Source organism: Macaca fascicularis, chromosome 15 (genome assembly GCF_037993035.2).
Source record: "Macaca fascicularis isolate 582-1 chromosome 15, T2T-MFA8v1.1".
In the NCBI taxonomy this organism is placed as follows: domain Eukaryota; kingdom Metazoa; phylum Chordata; class Mammalia; order Primates; family Cercopithecidae; genus Macaca; species Macaca fascicularis.
The window spans coordinates 36,654,751-36,673,659 of record NC_088389.1 but is presented as its reverse complement, the minus strand read 5'-3'; the positions used below and the strand labels follow the sequence as shown (position 1 = coordinate 36,673,659).

Here is an 18,909-nt window from a genome sequence, read left to right as displayed (position 1 = left end):
GTCAAGTAACTTAATGTCTCTAAGACCCTGGTTTCCTTATAGATACTCAGGAACAAGATAGCAATTTTTTTTATTACTTAAGACTGTTCTATGGATTAAATAATCTATGTATAGTTCTAAGCACAAAATACACGCTCACTAAATGGACCACAATCGTGTTGTGATTGGTGTCATTGGCCAGCCCCAGGCTGGACTCCAGGAGCTCTAGTGAGTGGTCAGCTCTGGGGGTCTCTGGCCTTGGCTATCCACTGTCTAAGAAGAGTAGGAAGGGAAGTTTGGCAGCTCCTTCTCCTGGACCGTTGGAGGTCAGGATGCAGCAGGATCCCGGGCCCCTAACCCTCCATCACTTCCTCTGGCTACTGACAGGCAAGCAGGCTAACACGGAGGAGAGGAAGGCTGCCCTCAAAACAGCCTCTGACTTCATCACCAAGATGGACTACCCCAAGCAGACCCAGGTGAGTCTTGGAGGCCGGGTAGGATGGGAAGGGGTGGGTCCTGTTTGGAGGGGATGGGCTGGAGTAGGGCGGGTGTCCCACCCTCAGTGTAGATGGGGTATCTGAGGCTCCCCTGGAAACCCTTGCTGGGCAGCCCAGCCACATTCTGCTCCTCCGCCTCCCCTCCCCAGGTCTCAGTCCTTCCCGAGGGCGGTGAGACCCCACTGTTCAAGCAGTTCTTCAAGAACTGGCGGGACCCAGACCAGACAGATGGCCTGGGCTTGTCCTACCTTTCCAGCCATATCGCCAACGTGGAGCGGGTGCCCTTCGACGCCGCCACCCTGCACACCTCCACTGCCATGGCCGCCCAACACGGCATGGATGATGATGGCACAGGCCAGAAACAGGTACCTTTAGGGCCTGGGGTGGGTGTGTCCAGGCCCTTCTCTCACTTTCCCCATGCACTGCCTCTCGCTTCCCCAAGGAGGTTTCTCTCTGAGGTTTGCACAATTTTGGTAGCTGAGATTCTTTGGTGTTACTTAGTTTTTACAGCCAATGCACCCTGACCACCTACTGTGTATCAGGCCCTGGGCCAAATGTCTTGGCCCCAACTTGCCCCGAGGAGTGCCTGGTCTGGGAGGGGAGTTGACCACAGCCACAGATCTGTGTGATCAGTGGAAGATGGGAGGGAGCACAGGGGATTGTGGGGACACAGGAAGAGCAGCGGGGGTGGTTGGTCAGGGCAGCCTGCACAGAGACAGGAACCCTTGGGTGGGGTCTCAGAGTAGGAGTAGGGCTTTGCTGCCGGAGAAGAAGAGCGGAGAGTGGTGGGCGTTCCAGGCGGGACCCGCTATGTTCGGAAAGGAGGGAGCTGTCCCAGGGAGCTAGTGCTGATGGCATCCCCAGGGAGGGGCCTTGAATGCCAGTTTCAAGGGTGTGAACTTGATCCTCTAACCAGGGGCTGCTAGTGAGGGGTTTTTCTTTTTATTAAATCAGAAATGCAACAAGCTCAGATCTACGCTTTATCTTTTTTTTTTTAAATAGAGACAGGGTCTCACTATGTTGCCCAGGCTAGTTTCAAACTCCTGGGGCTCAAGCAATCCTCCTGCCTCGGCCTCCCAAAGTGTTGGAATTACAGGCATGAGCCACTGCACCCGGCGAAAATGGGTTGGAATATGACTCTAGGATATCATTAGAAGGAAAAAAAAATCAGTTAAAAAATAAAAGAAAACTAAGAAAGTGGGTTGGAGGCAGGAGAATGAAGGTAGAGAGCTTATGAGGAGCTTATTCTAATAGTTTAGAGGAGAGATGATGACCTTGAGACTAAGAAGGTCACCGTGGAGAAGGGGAAGAGGGGTGTGGGGTTCAGAGGTGTTTAGGAGGTAGAATCCGCTTCAGGCAAACTTGATTCCATTCCTAATGATAGGAATAACAAACGTGTTCATTTTTATGTATTATTGTTTTTGGTTTGGTGTTATTAGCATTCATTCATTGCTTCAGTAGATAGGAATAATGCAATGAAAACATTCCGTGTAGGGCGGTGTGGTAAAAGCCCTGGCAGCCTGACTGTGAGACTTTGGGGAAGTAACATAACCTCTTTGAGCTTCACTTTCTCACTTGTAAAGTGGGGTTTCATCCCACTCCATCACCTTCAAGAATGTTCAAAATTAGAGATTCTAGGATTCTGTTTCCCAGGACTTGGACAACTCCATGTCTCCATAGCTCCACCAGGTGGCGCTGCTGGGCCTCGTGACCACTTGGAAAAAGCGGTGTCACCAGAACACTGCAGACACTTGCCAGCAGGGGTCACGCTGAGGTCGCCTCGTGGTGGCCCTGCCTCTGCAGGTGACCTATGAAATTCCTGGCAGGCCCAGCATGGTGGCTCACGCCTGTAATCCCAGCACTTTGGGAGGTCGAGGCAGGCGGATCACCTGGGGTCAGGAGTTCAAGACCAGCCTGGCCAACATGGTGAAACTCGGTCTCTACCAAAAATACAAAACTTAGCCACCCGTGGTGGCAGGTGCTTGTAATCCCAGCTACTCGGGAGGCTGAGAGAGAAGAATTGCTTGAACCTGGGAGGCAGAGGTTGCAGTGAGCCGAGATTGCGCCATTGCATTCTAGCCTGGGTGACAAGAGTGAAACCTCGTCTCAAAAAAAAAAAAGAAGAAAGAAGAATCCAGGCAGCTCAGTAACGATGGAGATAATGGTGATATTAGTAAAACAATAATAATACTTATGATAATAAGAGCAGCTGCTACCTACAGAGCAGTTCCCTTGTGCCAGGCCCTGAGTAAACTCATTTGAGCCTCACAATACTTTGAGGTAGGTACTGTAATTATCCCCATTTTTCAGATGGGAAAACTGAGGCTAAGAGCAGTTAAATCGGTTTTCTGAGGTCTCATGGCCTGGAAGGGGATGAGGGGCCTGATTTGGGGTCTGTGTCTGGCTCCTCACCTCACTGTACTGCATTCCTTTGGAGCTGCCTTGACGATCCTGAGCGAAGGACAAACAGCCTGGGGCAGGGCATGGTATGAGGGTCCCAGGCGGGAACCCTGGCCGGGAGTCCCAGCCCTGCCTCCTAGTGGCTCTGTGAGTTGGGCAAACTATTTAACTCCAGTCCAAGCCCAAGTGATTAAAAGTTCATCCCATGGTCTAACCACAGCCTACCATGCTGTGGTTTCCTGGCTTGCCTGAGCTGGGGGGTGGGGGTGCTGCCCAGCATCTGACCCCAGCTTTGCTCCACAGATCTGGAGAATTGAAGGCTCCAGCAAAGTACCCGTGGACCCTGCCACATATGGACAGTTCTATGGAGGAGACAGCTACATCATTCTGTACAACTACCGCCATGGAGGCCGCCAGGGGCAGATAATCTACAACTGGTAAGGTTCTGGGGCCATCAGTGTGTGTCGTGGGGGTACTGGCTGGGCCCTGAGCAGGACTGAAGACAGACTGAAGACAGACTGAGGGTATGAGGGCCTGAGGTGGGACTGCCACTGCCTGCTGGGAGAGACTCTTGTCCACAGGGCAACACACTTGCTTATTTCTCCAAACAACTTTTAAACTCTTCTTACCAAATGATTATATATCTATTGTAGGAGGTATAGTGAGTGTGGAGAAACAAACAGAACATCTCCCACAAATCCATGCCAAGTACTGTGCACACTAGGGTCTATCCTCCCACACATATTTTTCAAGCCAAAATTTGTTTTATTTTATTTTTACTTATTTAGTTATTTATTTTATTTATTTTGAGACAGAGGTTTGCTCTTGTTGCCCAGGCTGGAGTGCAATAGTGTGATCTCACTCACTACAACCTCTGCCTCCCGAGTTCAAGCGATTCTCCTGCCTCAGTCTCCCTAGTAGCTGGGATTACAGACGCCCACCACCATGCCTGGCTACTTTTTTGTATTTTTAGTAGAGACAGGGGTTTCACCATGTTGGCCAGGCTGGTCTCGAACTCCTGACCTCAGGTGATCCACCTGCCTCAGCCTCCCAAAGTTCTGGGGTTACAGGCATGAGCTACCACACCCAGCCCCCAAATTATTTTAAAACAGAGAATACATTTACATGGTTCAAAAATCAAAATAGATTATAAAGGTATTTATTGAGAAATCTTATTCCCACCCCTGTCCCTCTCTACCCCATTCTCCAGACCCCACCCCTTCTTGGGTAACTGCTTTAATCTCTTGCATATCCTTCCAGTAATTCTTTGTGGAAAAAAATATATTTGCAAATAATTTATAGCCTGGTCCCTCCCTTCCTTACACAAAAGGTAGCATATTTTGTGTATTGCCCTGCACCTTGCTTTTCTGACTCCATTCTTCCTAGAGATCAATAATGTCAGTGCATAGAGAGCTTCCTCATTCTTTTTTACAGTTGTGTAATAGTCCTTTGGGTGGCTGTACTATAGTTTATTTAACAGATTCCTTGAGGATGCATAATTGAGTTGATTCTAGTCTTTCTCTATTACAAACATTGCTGTGATTAGTAACCTTAAACAAACATCATTTTGAACATGCAGAGAAATACCTCTAGAGTAAGTTCCCAGAAGTGAGATTGCTGGGTCAAATAGTAACTGCACTTGTCATTTTGATAGATAGCCCCCAATTTCCCTCGATAGTGTTTGTAGCATTTTACATTCCCACCAAACAACCTGGGAGAGTCCCTGGTTCCCTGTAGTCACACCTGTGGATTGTGTGGTCAAACTTTTGGGCGTTTGTCAATCTTATGGTTTATAAAATGGTGTCTCAGTGTATTTTTAAATTGTATTTCTCTTACTATACAGTCTAAAACTTTTTGTCTGATTATTGACTGTTGGATTTTTTTCTTCTTCTTTTTTTTTTTTTTTTTTTGAGACAGGGTCTCACTCTGTTGCCCAGGCTGGAGTGCAGTGGTGCAATCTCTGCTCACCACAACCTCTGTCTCTGGGGCTCAAGCGATTATCATGCCTCAGCCTCCCGAGTAGCTGGGACTACTTGCCACTACTCACCACCACGCCTGGCTACTTTATAATCCCAATAACGTTGGGATTATAGGCATGAGCCACCACGCCCGGCTGGATTCCTTCTTTTTTAAACTTATTTTGAAATATTAGACTTGCTGAAAAGTTGCAAAACTAGTACAGACAGTTCTCGTATATCCATTACCCAATGGAATATTCACCTATGTTCACATCTTACATAACCATAGCACAATTAACAAAGCCAGGAAGCGAACATTGACACAATACTACTTACTAATCTATAGGCTTTACCTAAATTTCCCCAGTTTTCCTATTACTGTGTGGGTTTTTCGTTTTGTTTTGTTTTTTGGTTTTTTTTAGACAGAGTCTTGCTCTGTCACCAAGCTGGACTATAGTGGTGTGATTTTGGCTCACTGCAACCTCTGCCTCCCAGGTTCAAGCAATTCTCCTGCCTCAGCCTCCCGAGTATCTGGGACTACAGGTGTACACCACCACACCTAGCTAATTTTTGTGTTTTTAGTAGTGATGGGGTTTCACCATGTTGGGCAGGCTGGTTTCGAACTCCTGACCTCAACTGATCTGCCTGCCTCGGCCTCCCAAAGTGCTGGGATGACAGGCATGAGCCATCGCACCTGGCCCCCACTACTGTTCTTCTCCTGATCTAGGGTCTAACCCAGGATCCCACATGGCATTTACTTATGTCTCTGAACTCTCTGAATCTGTGGCAGTTTCCCAGTCTTTCCTTTTTTTCATGACCTTGATACTTTTAAAGAGTACTGGCCAGTTATTTTGTAGAATGCCTCTCAATTTGACAACCCTAGACATCTAAAAACAGCTTAAATTTTTTTTTTCACTAGATAATACACACACCTGGCACAAAATTTGTGAGAAGATTGTTTTAAAAATTAGCTGCATCAGCACATTGATATGTCAGATTTTGTTTGCTTATATGATGACATACGTTGGTTATGGAAAACTTAGACAATATGCAAAGAGGTGGGGTAGAAAGGCAAAATCCCCCTGAATCTTCCCTCTAAGAGCGATCACCATGAACCTTTTGGTGAACATCTGTTCAGACCTCTCTGCACGTGTTCACGGGAGGCTTAATCACTGACATCTTTTCCCACAAATAGGCTCTCGTAACACTTGCTATTCTACAACCTGCTTTTCCACCCAGAGAAATGTCCTGGCCACTTTTCTACATCTCAGGTTTGAATCTCAGAGCATCTTCTCTGTGGCTGTTCAGCATGGGAAGACCCAGCCTGTCTCCTGAGGGACACATTTAGCATAAGGAAATCCATGCGTTGCACTCAGATCTCTGTAACCGGGCAAGATGCCAGGCTGAGAGTGGAAGTGTTGGTGTGGTTCCTGGCTCTCGTTGTTCTGAGAGAGTGCCCTTCCCTCTCTATCTGTTTCATTACTGGTAACGGGGAGATTTGTAGGTTTCTCAGACTCAGGGTAAGGGAGAGGCTCAGGGCTCTGTGTACACCTTGATGCTGAATCTCACTTCCCCTTCCAGGCAGGGTGCCCAGTCTACCCAGGATGAGGTCGCTGCATCTGCCATCCTGACTGCTCAGCTGGATGAGGAGCTGGGAGGTACCCCTGTTCAGGTGAGCCCAGCCCACTGCCTCTCTGGGCTGCAGCCTGAGCCTTGTCCTTCTCTTCACTCATCTGTCTGACTCTGATCCATCCGTTCGTTTGTCCATCTGTCCGTCCATCCATCCATCCATCCATCCATCCATCCATCCATCCATCTATCCATCCATCCATCCATGGAACAGGTATTTATTTAGGGCTTCTATGTGTTCTACACTGCATCTGTAGCCATGGACACACAGGCACACTGCCCCTGCCCTAATGGGCTTTGCTTTCTTGGGTGGTAGTAGACATTCAACACACATGCACACCAATGGCTGTGACAGATGCAGTGAATGAAATTGACAAGACCTTGGGGAGAGAGACATGGGAGAGGCGACGTGGCTGAGCACGGATGTGGAACCAGCGTGCTTGGGTTTGAATCCTGTCCTTACCTCTGGGCAACTTTGGGCAAGTCACTTAGCCTCTCTGTGCCTCTGTGTCCTCAAAATAGGGGTAATAACAGTACCATCCCACAGGATTGCTGTGAGGACTGAGTTAACATTTGTAAGCATTTAGAGCCATGCCTGGCATATAAGAAGTCCCTCCCTTATACACATGTGTTATGTACAAGGACGTAAATCCCGGGTAGGATCCTATTGGATTAGAAAAGCCCATCCCTGTCCCAGGAGGGGACTGGTCAACTGGGACCTGATGCACGAGTAGGAGTTGCTCAGGCAGAGTGAAGGAAAGCACATTCTGGGTAAAGGGTGGTACACATGCAAAGGCCCTGAGGTGGGAGGGGGCGTTGGGTGTTAAAGCAAGGGGAAAGTGCCCTGATTTGAGGCTAGAGAGGTGCTCAGAGGGGCCAGACCACCAGAGGCCATGGTGACGATGTTGACCTTGATGCTGAGAACAACAGGAAGTTGCTGAAGGGTAAGTCTGAGCTGTAGTGATTTCTGGTTTAAAAAGTCGCTCTGGCCAGTAGGGGGCGCCGGAGGGCAGCAGAGCTGGTTTGTGGAGATGAGGGGGCAGCGGACAATTGTGCTTCCTCCACACTGTGGTAGGAGTGGGCAGGGCTCTAGATTGGAATTGGGGGTTCGTGCCCTGACCTTTGCCTATGATAGTCTGGGTGCTGGGCACTAAATGAGATGACCATCTTAGCTCAGTGCATCCTGACAACTGCCTTGGGAGTGGCATCCTTGGCTGCATTTTTCAGAAGATGAACCCAAGAGGTTGAGACACGTGCCCAAGTTCTCACCATCAGGGTGGAGTTGGAGTCTAAGCCCTAACTCAGCGGTGGTGGGTCGTGGTGGGAAGCGACTGCCATACGCCCAACACACATGTGAGATTTTCTTCTGGACATGGTTAGCTGGGGCCGCGGTAAGGTGCCACACACAGGGCGGGAGCAGATGTGAGGGTGTACATCTTCCCTGCCTCACTCCCACCACCAAGCCTCTGGCTGTTTCCTGCATCTGGGGTGCACTGGCTGTGCAGGAGGGAGTTTTCCAGATCTGGAATGCTCCGTTCTTACACTCTACTGGCAGTCATGCCCAGGCCTGACGTCAGCATTCTAGAAGAATGTCCACCAGCAATCCCTGTGCTTCTATTTAAGGGAATATTTGCAAACACAGGCTCTCCTGGTTCTTAGACCAGGCTGAGGGTCAGGAAGGCACGTCCTCATGGAGATGGAGAGCAGCCACAGCAGCAGTGCCCCGGGGACCTCAGGCAATAGCGCTGTCTCCGCTCTTCCTGGAATTCTGCTGTCCCTGCCCGTGTGTTGTTAGGTCACATTCCATGCCACACACAGACACAAGCATGATGGCTTTGTCTGGAGGAGTGGGCCCAGTGTGACATAGAAGGACTGAGGCCTGCCCCCAAGGTCCCTGACTCGCTTTCCTGTCTCCCTGCCAGAGCCGTGTGGTCCAAGGCAAGGAGCCCGCACACCTCATGAGCCTGTTTGGTGGGAAGCCCATGATCATCTACAAGGGCGGCACCTCCCGCGAGGGCGGGCAGACAGCCCCTGCCAGCACCCGCCTCTTCCAGGTCCGCGCCAACAGCGCTGGAGCCACCCGGGCTGTTGAGGTAATTTCCAGGTCCTGGACCACAGAAGGGATTGGCCTCCCTGAAACCTCCCAGCTGGATGACCAGATGTCCAGGCACAGGATGGGGGCGGCGGTGGCGGGGGGCGGTGAGTGAGTGAGTAAGAAGCAGCTTTTTGTATCTTCCTGCCCTGGCCACAGGGTTGTCTGTCTTAGACTTCCCCTGTTTCAAGGATGCCCAGTGTCCCTTGCACACTTTGCATAGTGGAGAGCTCACTACCTACCATTCTGTACAATCGGGATGCCATTCCTGATTACGTTCCAGTTGGCTACTGTCCCTTTCATGGAGGAAGGCACAGATCAGGATGTGATTCCCAGGATGGTTTGAGCAGCCTAGAGGGGAATGGGACTCTCACCTCCTTTGTTCTGGGCATTCAACTTCTGTTAGTCACAGTGCATTAGTGACTCATGGGAGTCACCAAGGCCATCAGGGTCCAAAGTCTGTGCCCTCAGCTCTGATGGGCTGTGTTCCTCCAAGTCCCCACCTGAGAGCTAGCCCTGCTGCAGGGTCTCCTGGGCTGTGAGGAGGGGCCTGAGGGCTTTTTGTCTGGTTCCTGATTAACCAAGCTCTACCCTCCCAGGTATTGCCTAAGGCTGGTGCACTGAACTCCAACGATGCCTTTGTCCTGAAAACCCCCTCAGCTGCCTACCTGTGGGTGGGTACAGGAGCCAGTGAGGCAGAGAAGACGGGGGCCCAGGAGCTGCTCAGGGTGCTACGGGCCCAACCTGTGCAGGTGGCAGAAGGCAGCGAGCCAGGTAGGAGCTGGGGTGGGGGGCCTGCTGCTCTCCAGGATGCAGCTGTTAGGTTTCCCTTCTTTCCTTGGGCTTGGGGGCTCTAAATCCTCCCCATGCCCCAGGGCCTGTCCCCTAATGTATGTTAAAAGCAGTGGCTTTAAAATGAGGGCTATGGTCAGAGAGAAGGGGGTCTCCAGGAGCTAAAGGAAGGAGAGCCTAGCCTGGGTGTGGTGGTTCATGCCTGTAATCCCAGCACTTTGGGAGGCTAAGGCAGGTGGATCACCTGAGGTCGGGAGTTCAAGACTAACCTGACCAACATGGAGAAACCCCGTCTCTACTAAAAATACAGAATTAGCTGGGCATGGTGGTGCATGCCTGTAATCCCAGCTACTCAGGAGGCTGAGGCAGGAGAATCACTTGAACCCGGGAGGTGAAGATTGCGGTGAGCTGAGATCATGCTATTGCACTCCAGCCTGGGCAACAGGAGTAAAACTCCGTCTCAAAAAAAAAAAAAAAAAAGAAAGAAAGAAAGGAGAGCCCAGTGTGGGAAGGAGCAGCTGGGCTGTGGAAGGAGGCGGTCCCTCGCTAGGAAGCCTTGAGAGGTGGTAGGCAGCGCTGATAGCATCAGAGGGGCAGTGGGCTCTTTGCATCTCTAGACTCCCCATGGCCAGAAATGCCACCAGCCTGCTCTGTTTCCAGAATGTGGGCCGGGAAGCTCTTCCTTCTGCCAGCCTACAGTCTTTTTACTGTTACTTTGAGTTCATTCCCAGCTGCTTGATGCTTAACAGAAATGGAGACGAGTGACTTGGTCTAAAGCAGCTCTGTGAGGCAGAACCTTCTATGCAGATGGATGTTCTGTGTCTGCCGGGTCCAGTTTGGCAGCCACCAGTCACCTGTGGCTGTGGAGCACCTGAAATGTGACCAGTGGGAATTCGTGGGAATGAGGAACTGAACTTTCTATTGAATTTAATTTTAATGAATTTAAATGTAAATGTCTACACATGGACAGAGCAGGTATAGTGGAAAGAATATGGGCATTCGAATCAGACAGGATTTGTATCCTGGTCTTAACACTTACCATCTGTGTGACCTTGAGTGTTGCTTAACCTCTCTGAGCCACATCGCCTCATTAGCTGAGTGGAGCTAATGATCCTCATCCCGCAATGCTGTCGTCAGCCTCAAGCCAATAGTAGTCCTGACTGTGTCACTCCTGCCAAGTCTGCCCTCTCTGGGCCTCTATTTCGTCACCTTCCAATTCCCTCAGGCCTCTTGCCTCCGGACCTCCTGGGATTTTAGGATGGAGGGAGAAGGGGGAGAGCAGTGGGTTGGGCTTGGGCAGGGCTGGTCCCAGGGTCTGATGAGATGGGAGAGAGGGGTGATGGCATCCCTCGGCAAACTGGCGTGGCCTCCCATCACAGATGGCTTCTGGGAGGCCCTGGGCGGGAAGGCTGCCTACCGCACATCCCCACGGCTGAAGGACAAGAAGATGGATGCCCATCCTCCTCGCCTCTTTGCCTGCTCCAACAAGATTGGACGTTTTGTGGTGAGCCCCTGTGGAGGTCACACCTCTGCTTTCCCCTCGGGAGACAAGTTCCATGGGACTGGTCGGAAGCAGAGGCAGGAGAAACAGTTCTGATGGCATGGCACAGAGGAAGGGGCCCCCTGCCAGCTGCAGCCAGCTGTGCCACTCCCTCAGGGGGCAGAGAGAGGAAGCCCACCCAGGGGAGGGAAGAGATCTCGCTGATGCTCTTTCGTTCCTTCCCAGATCGAAGAGGTTCCTGGTGAGCTCATGCAGGAAGACCTGGCTACGGATGATGTCATGCTTCTGGACACCTGGGACCAGGTGGGTGAAGGACAGGTGAAGGCTGTCTCTGCCAGAGGGAGTGGGAGAAACTAGACTTCCAGTTCTATGATCAGTTGCTAGAAGGACCTAAAAGAGGCAGTGCCAGGTGTTGCCAGAAAAGTCTCTAGGCTACTGGAAGTCACTTCCTCTTTCTGAGCTTCCATTTCCTCATCTGTAAACTGGGAGTGGCGGTACCTTCCTTGCAGATACACTCACCTTGAAAGCTGCAAAATGCCCTATAAAGCCAAATCACATGACCTTCATCATTCTCTCCCAGGCCTTGCAGGAGCATGAACTCTTCCTTTAAATCTGTTGGCAGGGGATGTTGAACTTAGCAGCATCTTGTTTGCAGGCATAAACTGTCCAGTGTCACCTAGCGACTCTAGAGGGCTCCTGCTTCTGGTTTGAGGGCTCTTGGCTCTGTCTCCACTTCATCTCCTAGAGAAGGCCATTATGTAGGACTTCTTGGCAGGGGAAGGTGCCATTCACTCACTCACACAGTATTAATTGGGCACTGCTTTGTACCAGGTGCTTTATGTTTGAGATGCTAGGGATAGAGCAATAAATAAAGTAGGCATTTTCGTGCCCTCCCAGGGCTTACGTTCTCACGGGGGTGTCAGGTCAGTCATCTTTCCTATCAAGGTGGCTTCTCCCAGCGTCCTCAGAGTTATGGAGTGACTGACCACGAAGGCATAAGAATACACTACCCACAGTGCTGGTCGGAATACCCGGTTGGAAGATCAGGACCAAAAATGGTTGCAGCTTGAGCCATTCAGCAGTTGTCATTGATTGATCCATTGGCTACTTAATCTGTTTGTTCATCTGTTAGGGATTCAGTCAGCCAACATTTATTCAGCACCACTGTCTTCCAGGCAAATGCTGAGTGCTGAGAATCCTATGATAAGCAAAATAGATAGAATGCCTGCCTTCGAGGGGCTTCCACTTTAGTTGGGAACACATTTATAAATAAGTAAGAGAGGGCCAGACACGATGGCTCATGCTTGCAAACCCAGCACTTTGAGAGGCTGAGGTGGGCAAATCACTTGAGGTCAGGAGTTCAAGACCAGCCTAGCCAACGTGGTGAAACCCCGTCTCTGCTAAAAATACAAAAAAATTAGCCAGGTGTGGTGGTGGGTGCCTGTAATCCCAGCTACTCAGGAGGTTGAGGCAGAAGAATCACTTGAACCCAGGAGGCGGAGGTTGCAGTGAGCTGAGATCACGCCACTGCACTCCAGTCTGGATGACAGAGTGAGACTCTGTCTTAAAAAAAAGTGAGAGAAACCAAGTCTGACATTTTACTGTCTAATGCCATTTTATCAATGATAGGTGCTCTTTGAAGTAATATTTTAGATATGCATAAAAATAGATGATACATAAAAATCAGCTCAATAATGTGACATAAAACTTGTAACAAGACTCAAAATGGGGATCACGGTGGGTGAGTTATTTTTATTCCAAGCCGTAGGCCCATTTTGATGAAGATGCACACAGACTGGGATGTAGTAGACTCTCGGTGCATATTTGTTGGATGAATAAATGAGTGAGAATATTTTGGCCACTCATTTGTTGAACGAGTGAATGCTGTTCAGAGACAACTTATGGACCTTTAGAGAAGAATCTCGAACTCAATGCCTGATGGCACCTGGCTGGCAGTGTTAGCGAGTGAAGCAGACTGGGATGGGGAGATGTGAAGGAGCAGTGGAGTCTGAGGCAAACTAGAACCGCCCATCTCAAAGGGCCGGCTCCTGCACAGCTTGACTCAAGTGAGGTTTGAAGGCCCAGGCTGCTAAATCCTCCAGTTTTTTAAGAGAAGTTGGAAATCTAGATTTTTATGTCACCAATAGTTTAAAAAGACATTGTTGGCCAACACAAGGTGGTGGGTGAGCAAACAAAACATGTTTGTAGGTTGCTGGCTTTCAACCTCTGTTCCAGATTCCTCCAGTGTTAGTTCATGGGCTCTCTTAGTAGGGGCTTAAAAAGGGCTTTGTCTTTTCTGACACCTGGCCCCTCCCCAGTCTTCCTCCAGCCGTGCATTTGGTCAGCACCCCTCATGTACCTTTCATGTCTCATCTCACCTCCAGGTCTTTGTCTGGGTTGGAAAGGATTCTCAAGAAGAAGAAAAGACAGAAGCCTTGACTTCTGGTGAGGACCCAAGTCCCTGGGGGAAGGGGGGGTCCGTTGCTTGTGGGGTGGTGGGAGTGGCTTCTGTACAGGTCTGGGAATGAGCATCATTTCTAGGGGACTGATGGACAAGATAGGGTGGGGACTTCCTCCTCTGTGGCCAGCCCCTTATAAGTCCTGCCTGGGGTAGTGAAGAACACATCTTTCAGAAGCCTTAGGGTTTCTGAAGGAACTGATCTGTTCCAGAGGAAGGAAGGAACAGATGAGAAGTCTCTTCAAGTTCCCAGAATACTCAGGAGCTGAACTTGTCAAGGTTTAGATGTGGCAAAGCAGGCCAGGCATGGTGACTCATGCATGTAATCCCAGCATTTCGGGAGGCCAAGTCAGGAGGATCACTTGAGCCCAGGAGTTTGAGAGTAGCCCAGGCAACATAGTGAAACCCCATCTCTAGAAAAAATACAAAAAAATTAGCCAGGTGTGTTGGTGTGTAGCCGTGGTCCCAGCTACTCAGGAGGTTGAGGTCAGAGGATTGCTTGAACCCAGGAGTTCATGGCTGCTGTGAGCCATGATTGTATCACTATACTGTAGGCTGGGTGACAGAACGAGATGGTGTCTCAAAATGAAAAAAAAAAAAAAAAGAAAAAGATGTTGCAAAGCAGATTCTGGGTAGCTGAATAGATCTGATTTATAGGCTGGGAACCCAAAAATTGGTTCCCATATCTTCCAGTAGGGGACTACAAGGGAAAGTAATAAACTTTATGAAGCAGGAGGTTAAGCCATAACCCTGTCCCTTCCTGTGTTCCTGAGCAGGGTGGTAGAGAACCCACGTGGGTATCATGCCTTTAAAGGAGGATGGTGCCCAGGGCAGGGGGTGGGCAGTAGGGACAGTAGGACTATAGACCTACTGTCTTTTGACCTTTGACCTACTGTCTTTTGACCTTTGACCTTCTTTATTAACTGCTGTCCTGAGTCACCCTCTCCCTGGTGTGGGAGGCACTAAGAATTCCTGGGGTTTCCTTTTCTTGCATGTGTGTCTGCAGCTAAGCGGTACATCGAGACGGACCCAGCCAATCGGGATCGGCGGACGCCCATCACCGTGGTGAAGCAAGGCTTTGAGCCTCCCTCCTTCGTGGGCTGGTTCCTTGGCTGGGATGATGATTACTGGTCTGTGGATCCCTTGGACAGGGCCATGGCTGAGCTGGCTGCCTGAGGAGGGGCAGGACCCACCCATGTCACCGGTCAGTGCCTTTTGGAACTGTCCTTCCCTCAAAGAGGCCTTACAGCGAGCAGAGCAACTCTGCTATGAGTGTGTGTGTATGGTTTTTTTGTTTTTTTGTTTTTTACAGTATCCAAAAATAGCCCTGCAAAAATTCAGGGTCCTTGCAAAATTGTCTAAAACATCTGTGTTTGGGAAATTAAATTCAATAAAAACATTTTGAAGTGTGTACTCTAGTGTGGCTCAGCTGTTTCCTTGTGTCCATCTGACAGTGAGAGCGAGCGTCTGCCCTGTCTATGTCCCTGGTAATTCTGAGAATGCCCAGAGAGGTGCCTCGCATTTGCCTGTGAACTAGCAGAAAAGCTGCATCCACCCTGTGTGTGAATCCTGGTGCCGAGAGGCGATGCCACAGTGAGATGAGAGGTGTGTAGATTGTCCTGGGGGATACCTATGTGAAAGGAAATAGGGAGGGCCCAGGCGCGGTGGCTCACACATGTAATCCCAGCACTTTGGGAGACTGAGGCGGGTGGATCACCTGAGGTCACGAGTTCGAGACCAGCCTGGCCAACATGGTGAAAGCCTGTCTTTACTAAAAATAAAAAATCAGCCAGGTGTGGTGGCACATGCCTGTAATCCCAGCTACTCAGGAGGCTGAGACAGAATCTCTTGAACCCAGGAGGCGGACGTTGCAGTGAGCTGAGATCGTGCCATTGCACTCCAGCCTGGGCGACAGAGCGAGATTCTGTCTCAAAAAAAAGGAAATAGGTGGGGAACCAAGGAAGACTGGGAGAGCCATCAGACCCTAGATGCAGGTCTGACCCTAGGTGGAGAAAAAGGGGAGAGAAGGTTGCACGAAGTGTCTTAGTGGTCATTTATTTAATCCAGGAAGATTTGGCAAAGCTTGTCGGCAGTCCCAAAGCCAAATTCAGTGTTCTTTTTAAATTTAATGGTATAGTCCCATTTTCATTGTTTTTTACTGTGGCAAACTACATAACAATGTATTTATTTTAACCATTTGTAAGTGTGTATTTCGGTAACATTGCATATACAGTGTTGTGTAGCCATCACCACTCTCTGTACCTAAACCTTTTTGATAATCCCCAGTATAAACGCTCTGCCCGTTAAATACTAATCCCCCATTCTTCCCTATTCGCCAGCCCCTGGTAACCTGTGTTTTACTTTCAGTCTCAGAATTTGACTATTCCAGGGACCTCATTTAAGTGGAATCACACAACATTTGTCCTCTGTGTGTGGCTTGTTTCACTTAGCAGAATGTTTTCAAGACTTATCCCTGTTATAGCATGTATCAACTTTTCACTCCTTTTTGTGGCTGAGTAATATTCTACTGCATGTCTATACCACATCTGGTTTATTTAGCCATCAATGGACTCTTCGGTTATTTGTGCCTTTTCGCTATTGTGCATAAGGCTGCTATGAACATAAGCGTCTGTTTGATTCAAAGTGTACTTGAGCCAGAGTCAAAGTCAGCCAGCAAAGGAATCGTGTGTCTCCTGTAAGCAGGCGTGCCTTATCTGCCCCCTGCACTCAGTCACTGGGAGGCCTGGCCTTGGGACACATGTGAAATGAAGTTCAAAGCCAGCAGCCGGAGCTCTTATCAAGTATATGCCTTGCAGTAGAAAGCGGGCAGGGTGCATCCTCATAGCTGCCACATCCTGTAGCAGCTGCTTGGACCTTCCTTGCTACCTCTGGTTCCCACAGATTCATTGGGCTGCCCCAAAGCTATGTGGAGAAATCACTGCAGCAGCTGCCATCACAAGAGCTGCCCCCGGATGCTCTCAAAGTTTGCGGTCTTCAGGGTATGGGAAAGGGACTGTTTTGTGCCTTCTTGGTCCCCTGGGTCCTGACTCTCTACTCAAGCTCAGCATGTCACAAGTCCCTCTTGGATATTTCTATGTTGTTTCATAATCTTTTCTCCTGGGAGACTCTAAAGCAGTCCAAGGAACCTGCTGGAGGACATTCCCCAGTCCTCCCCGTCTGTTCTTTTTGATCTCTTCTCACCTTGTTTCCCCCCTTCTTGTTCTGTGTCACCTCCCACCACCACTCCATCCCCATTGAGTTATGATGTGAAAGCTCCCAAGCATATGACTGTAAAAGAGCAGAAACCAGCATAAGGGATTAAATGATGGGCAGGCTGTGTGTGTGTGTGTGTGTGTTTGTGTGTGTGTGTGTGTGTGTGTTTACACTGTTGTTTCCAAAGCTGGCTGATCACCCAAATTGCCCAGGGAACTTTTTAAAAGCATGGATTCCCCAAGGCCGTTCCTCCAGAGATTCTGATTCATTGCAGAAGTGTTGAGGGTAGTGGAGAAGAAATTTTCCGGGTGAAACATGCAGAGAAGATCAAGTCATTTTCAGGCAGAGGGTGCAGCAAGTACAGGCAGGGGGCTGTGGGGGAACAGTGTGCTCAGGGACAGAAAGCAGCCTGGAGTGGCAGGCCTCTGAGCTGAGAGGCGGGCTGGGGATTTGAATGCCATACCAAGGGTTTGGACTTGATCCCATAATGCCTGCCTTGCCGACCCCCAAAGGTCTGCTTTCATGGTCACAGCAATCAACTTGACAAAGTCCTGGTACAAAAGTGGCATTTACCACCCAAAGCTTCCAGGGCTTTCATGAAAGGCAGGTAGAGGCCTGTGTAGACAGAGCTAGCTTACTTCCTAGAAATTCGTGGGAGTTAAAATTTCAGGTAGACCTGCCCATTAATTCTTCATTTCAGTTTATACCGGCATTCAAGGGTATGGCTGTGGCCTCAAAAGAGTGTTGTGCAATGCTCTGAGAAAGAAAATAGCCTGGGGCCACGGAGATGCTGACTTCTTATTTTTCTCTCAAAGGCCGAAAAGCCAATCAGGAACACTATCACTTCAATCACATAGTTTATCTTTCTAACGGTTGCAGACGTCATCATCTCCTACGATGGAAAAATCATTGTGAAATAATGAGACAGATGCCAGAGGGACAATGCTAGGCTTGGATCCTGTGTCCATCTTGGGCAATTCAGTTGAACAGATATTTATTTTGTACTTACTTTGTGCAAGGCATTATAGATATAATACTTAAAAAAAAACTTTTGGAGCCTCAAGTTACCCACCTGCAAAATGGTAATGTTGTATTAGTACTTATAGCTGGAGGTGGTGTAATATAGTGGCTATATATATATATAGTGGCTATATATATAATATATGGCACACCTGCTTACAGGAGACACAAGATTCCCTTGCTGGCTGACTTTGACTCTGGCTCAAGAACACTTTGAATCAAACAGATGCCCATGTTCATAGCAGCCTTATATTATACTATAAGCCTTATATTATACTACTACAGCTGGCCTTTGGAGTCAGACCTGGATTCAAATCTAGCTCTACCACTCATTAGCAGTGTGATCTTACTTAAGTTCTTTGCCATTTCCTTAGCTGAAAAATGGGAATAAGAATAGTGTCACCCCACTTAGAATTCTCATGAGGATTAAGAGGTAATGCTTAGTACAATGTCTGGCCTATAGTAAGTGCTCCAAAATGGTTAAAAATAATGAAAGCACCTAGGGCACAGCAGAACCTAGTATTCATCCACGAAGGCAAAGACCCAATGTACTGTGGATCAGACAGGATGTTTTTGGCTGTAAGCAATGGAGAGCTAACTCAAACCAAATTAAGCTGTAAGCACACTTACGTGCTCTCATACACAATCAGTTCAGAGTTGAGAGGGCCTTCATGGTTTCCTGCTCCTTCTCTTGGCTTGGCCCTCCCTAGTCTAGTGGTAAAATATCTGCGGGCGTTCTGGTTGCTCCACACCCATGAACAGCCATGCCCAGAGGAAAAAAGGACTGTTTCTAGAAATGTTTTCAGAAAAGGGAGGAGGAACCACTCCCAAGTCCACGGAAAACCTTTCCTCAGGTCTCAAGAGCCCATATTGTGTCACATAATCATTCCTGATGGAATCATGGGCTAGAAGGATGGAATTATTCTTGGGCCAGTTGGGTTCATCCTAGCAGCTGGGGGTGAATTCTCTTGAGGTCAGAGCTCTCAGGGGAAGTATCTGAACAAAGTCATGGCTCCCAGGAAGGATGGAGGAGATCAATGGATGCTGGGTAGACCATCATTTTGTTGGAGACTTTTGGGGGCCATAGGCTGAAAATTAAAAGTAATGGCTCCTTGCAGTTCTGTGGCATCCGGTACTTTTCAGAGTGCTCAATTTCCGGTCATTTTTCCCGTGGAATCTTTTAGGGAAGATTTGCAGCCTACATTATGATTACTTTGTTTCTAGAGTTTATTGTAAAACCTCAGTTTTAACAGCAGCTTCAATTTCCTTTCTCACTAAACTCTTCTGGCTACAGGGTAGATTGAAAGGGGCTGTATCCTATTAGCAAGGATGACTGGTTTAGGCAAATCCTAGCTTGATCTGAGCCTGGG

The 18,909-nt window shown here is 48.9% G+C and overlaps 1 protein-coding gene across 11 annotated transcripts in view; it reads left to right on the top strand.

The window, feature by feature from the left end:
- The window catches only part of GSN (gelsolin), a 64,423-nt gene extending 49,706 nt beyond the window's left edge, over window positions 1-14,717 (top strand). For all 11 annotated transcript variants that reach the window (XM_065530134.2, XM_005580908.5, XM_015436768.4 and 8 more), the window contains 10 exons: window positions 367-455; window positions 626-841; window positions 3,180-3,313; window positions 6,416-6,506; window positions 8,386-8,556; window positions 9,155-9,329; window positions 10,727-10,851; window positions 11,074-11,151; window positions 13,233-13,293; window positions 14,313-14,717. In XM_065530134.2, the coding sequence (XP_065386206.1) occupies window positions 367-455; window positions 626-841; window positions 3,180-3,313; window positions 6,416-6,506; window positions 8,386-8,556; window positions 9,155-9,329; window positions 10,727-10,851; window positions 11,074-11,151; window positions 13,233-13,293; window positions 14,313-14,482 (1,310 nt within the window). In that variant the 3' untranslated portion in view covers window positions 14,483-14,717. The remainder of the gene's footprint in view (window positions 1-366; window positions 456-625; window positions 842-3,179; window positions 3,314-6,415; window positions 6,507-8,385; window positions 8,557-9,154; window positions 9,330-10,726; window positions 10,852-11,073; window positions 11,152-13,232; window positions 13,294-14,312) is intronic.
- Window positions 14,718-18,909: the final 4,192 nt, after the last annotated feature.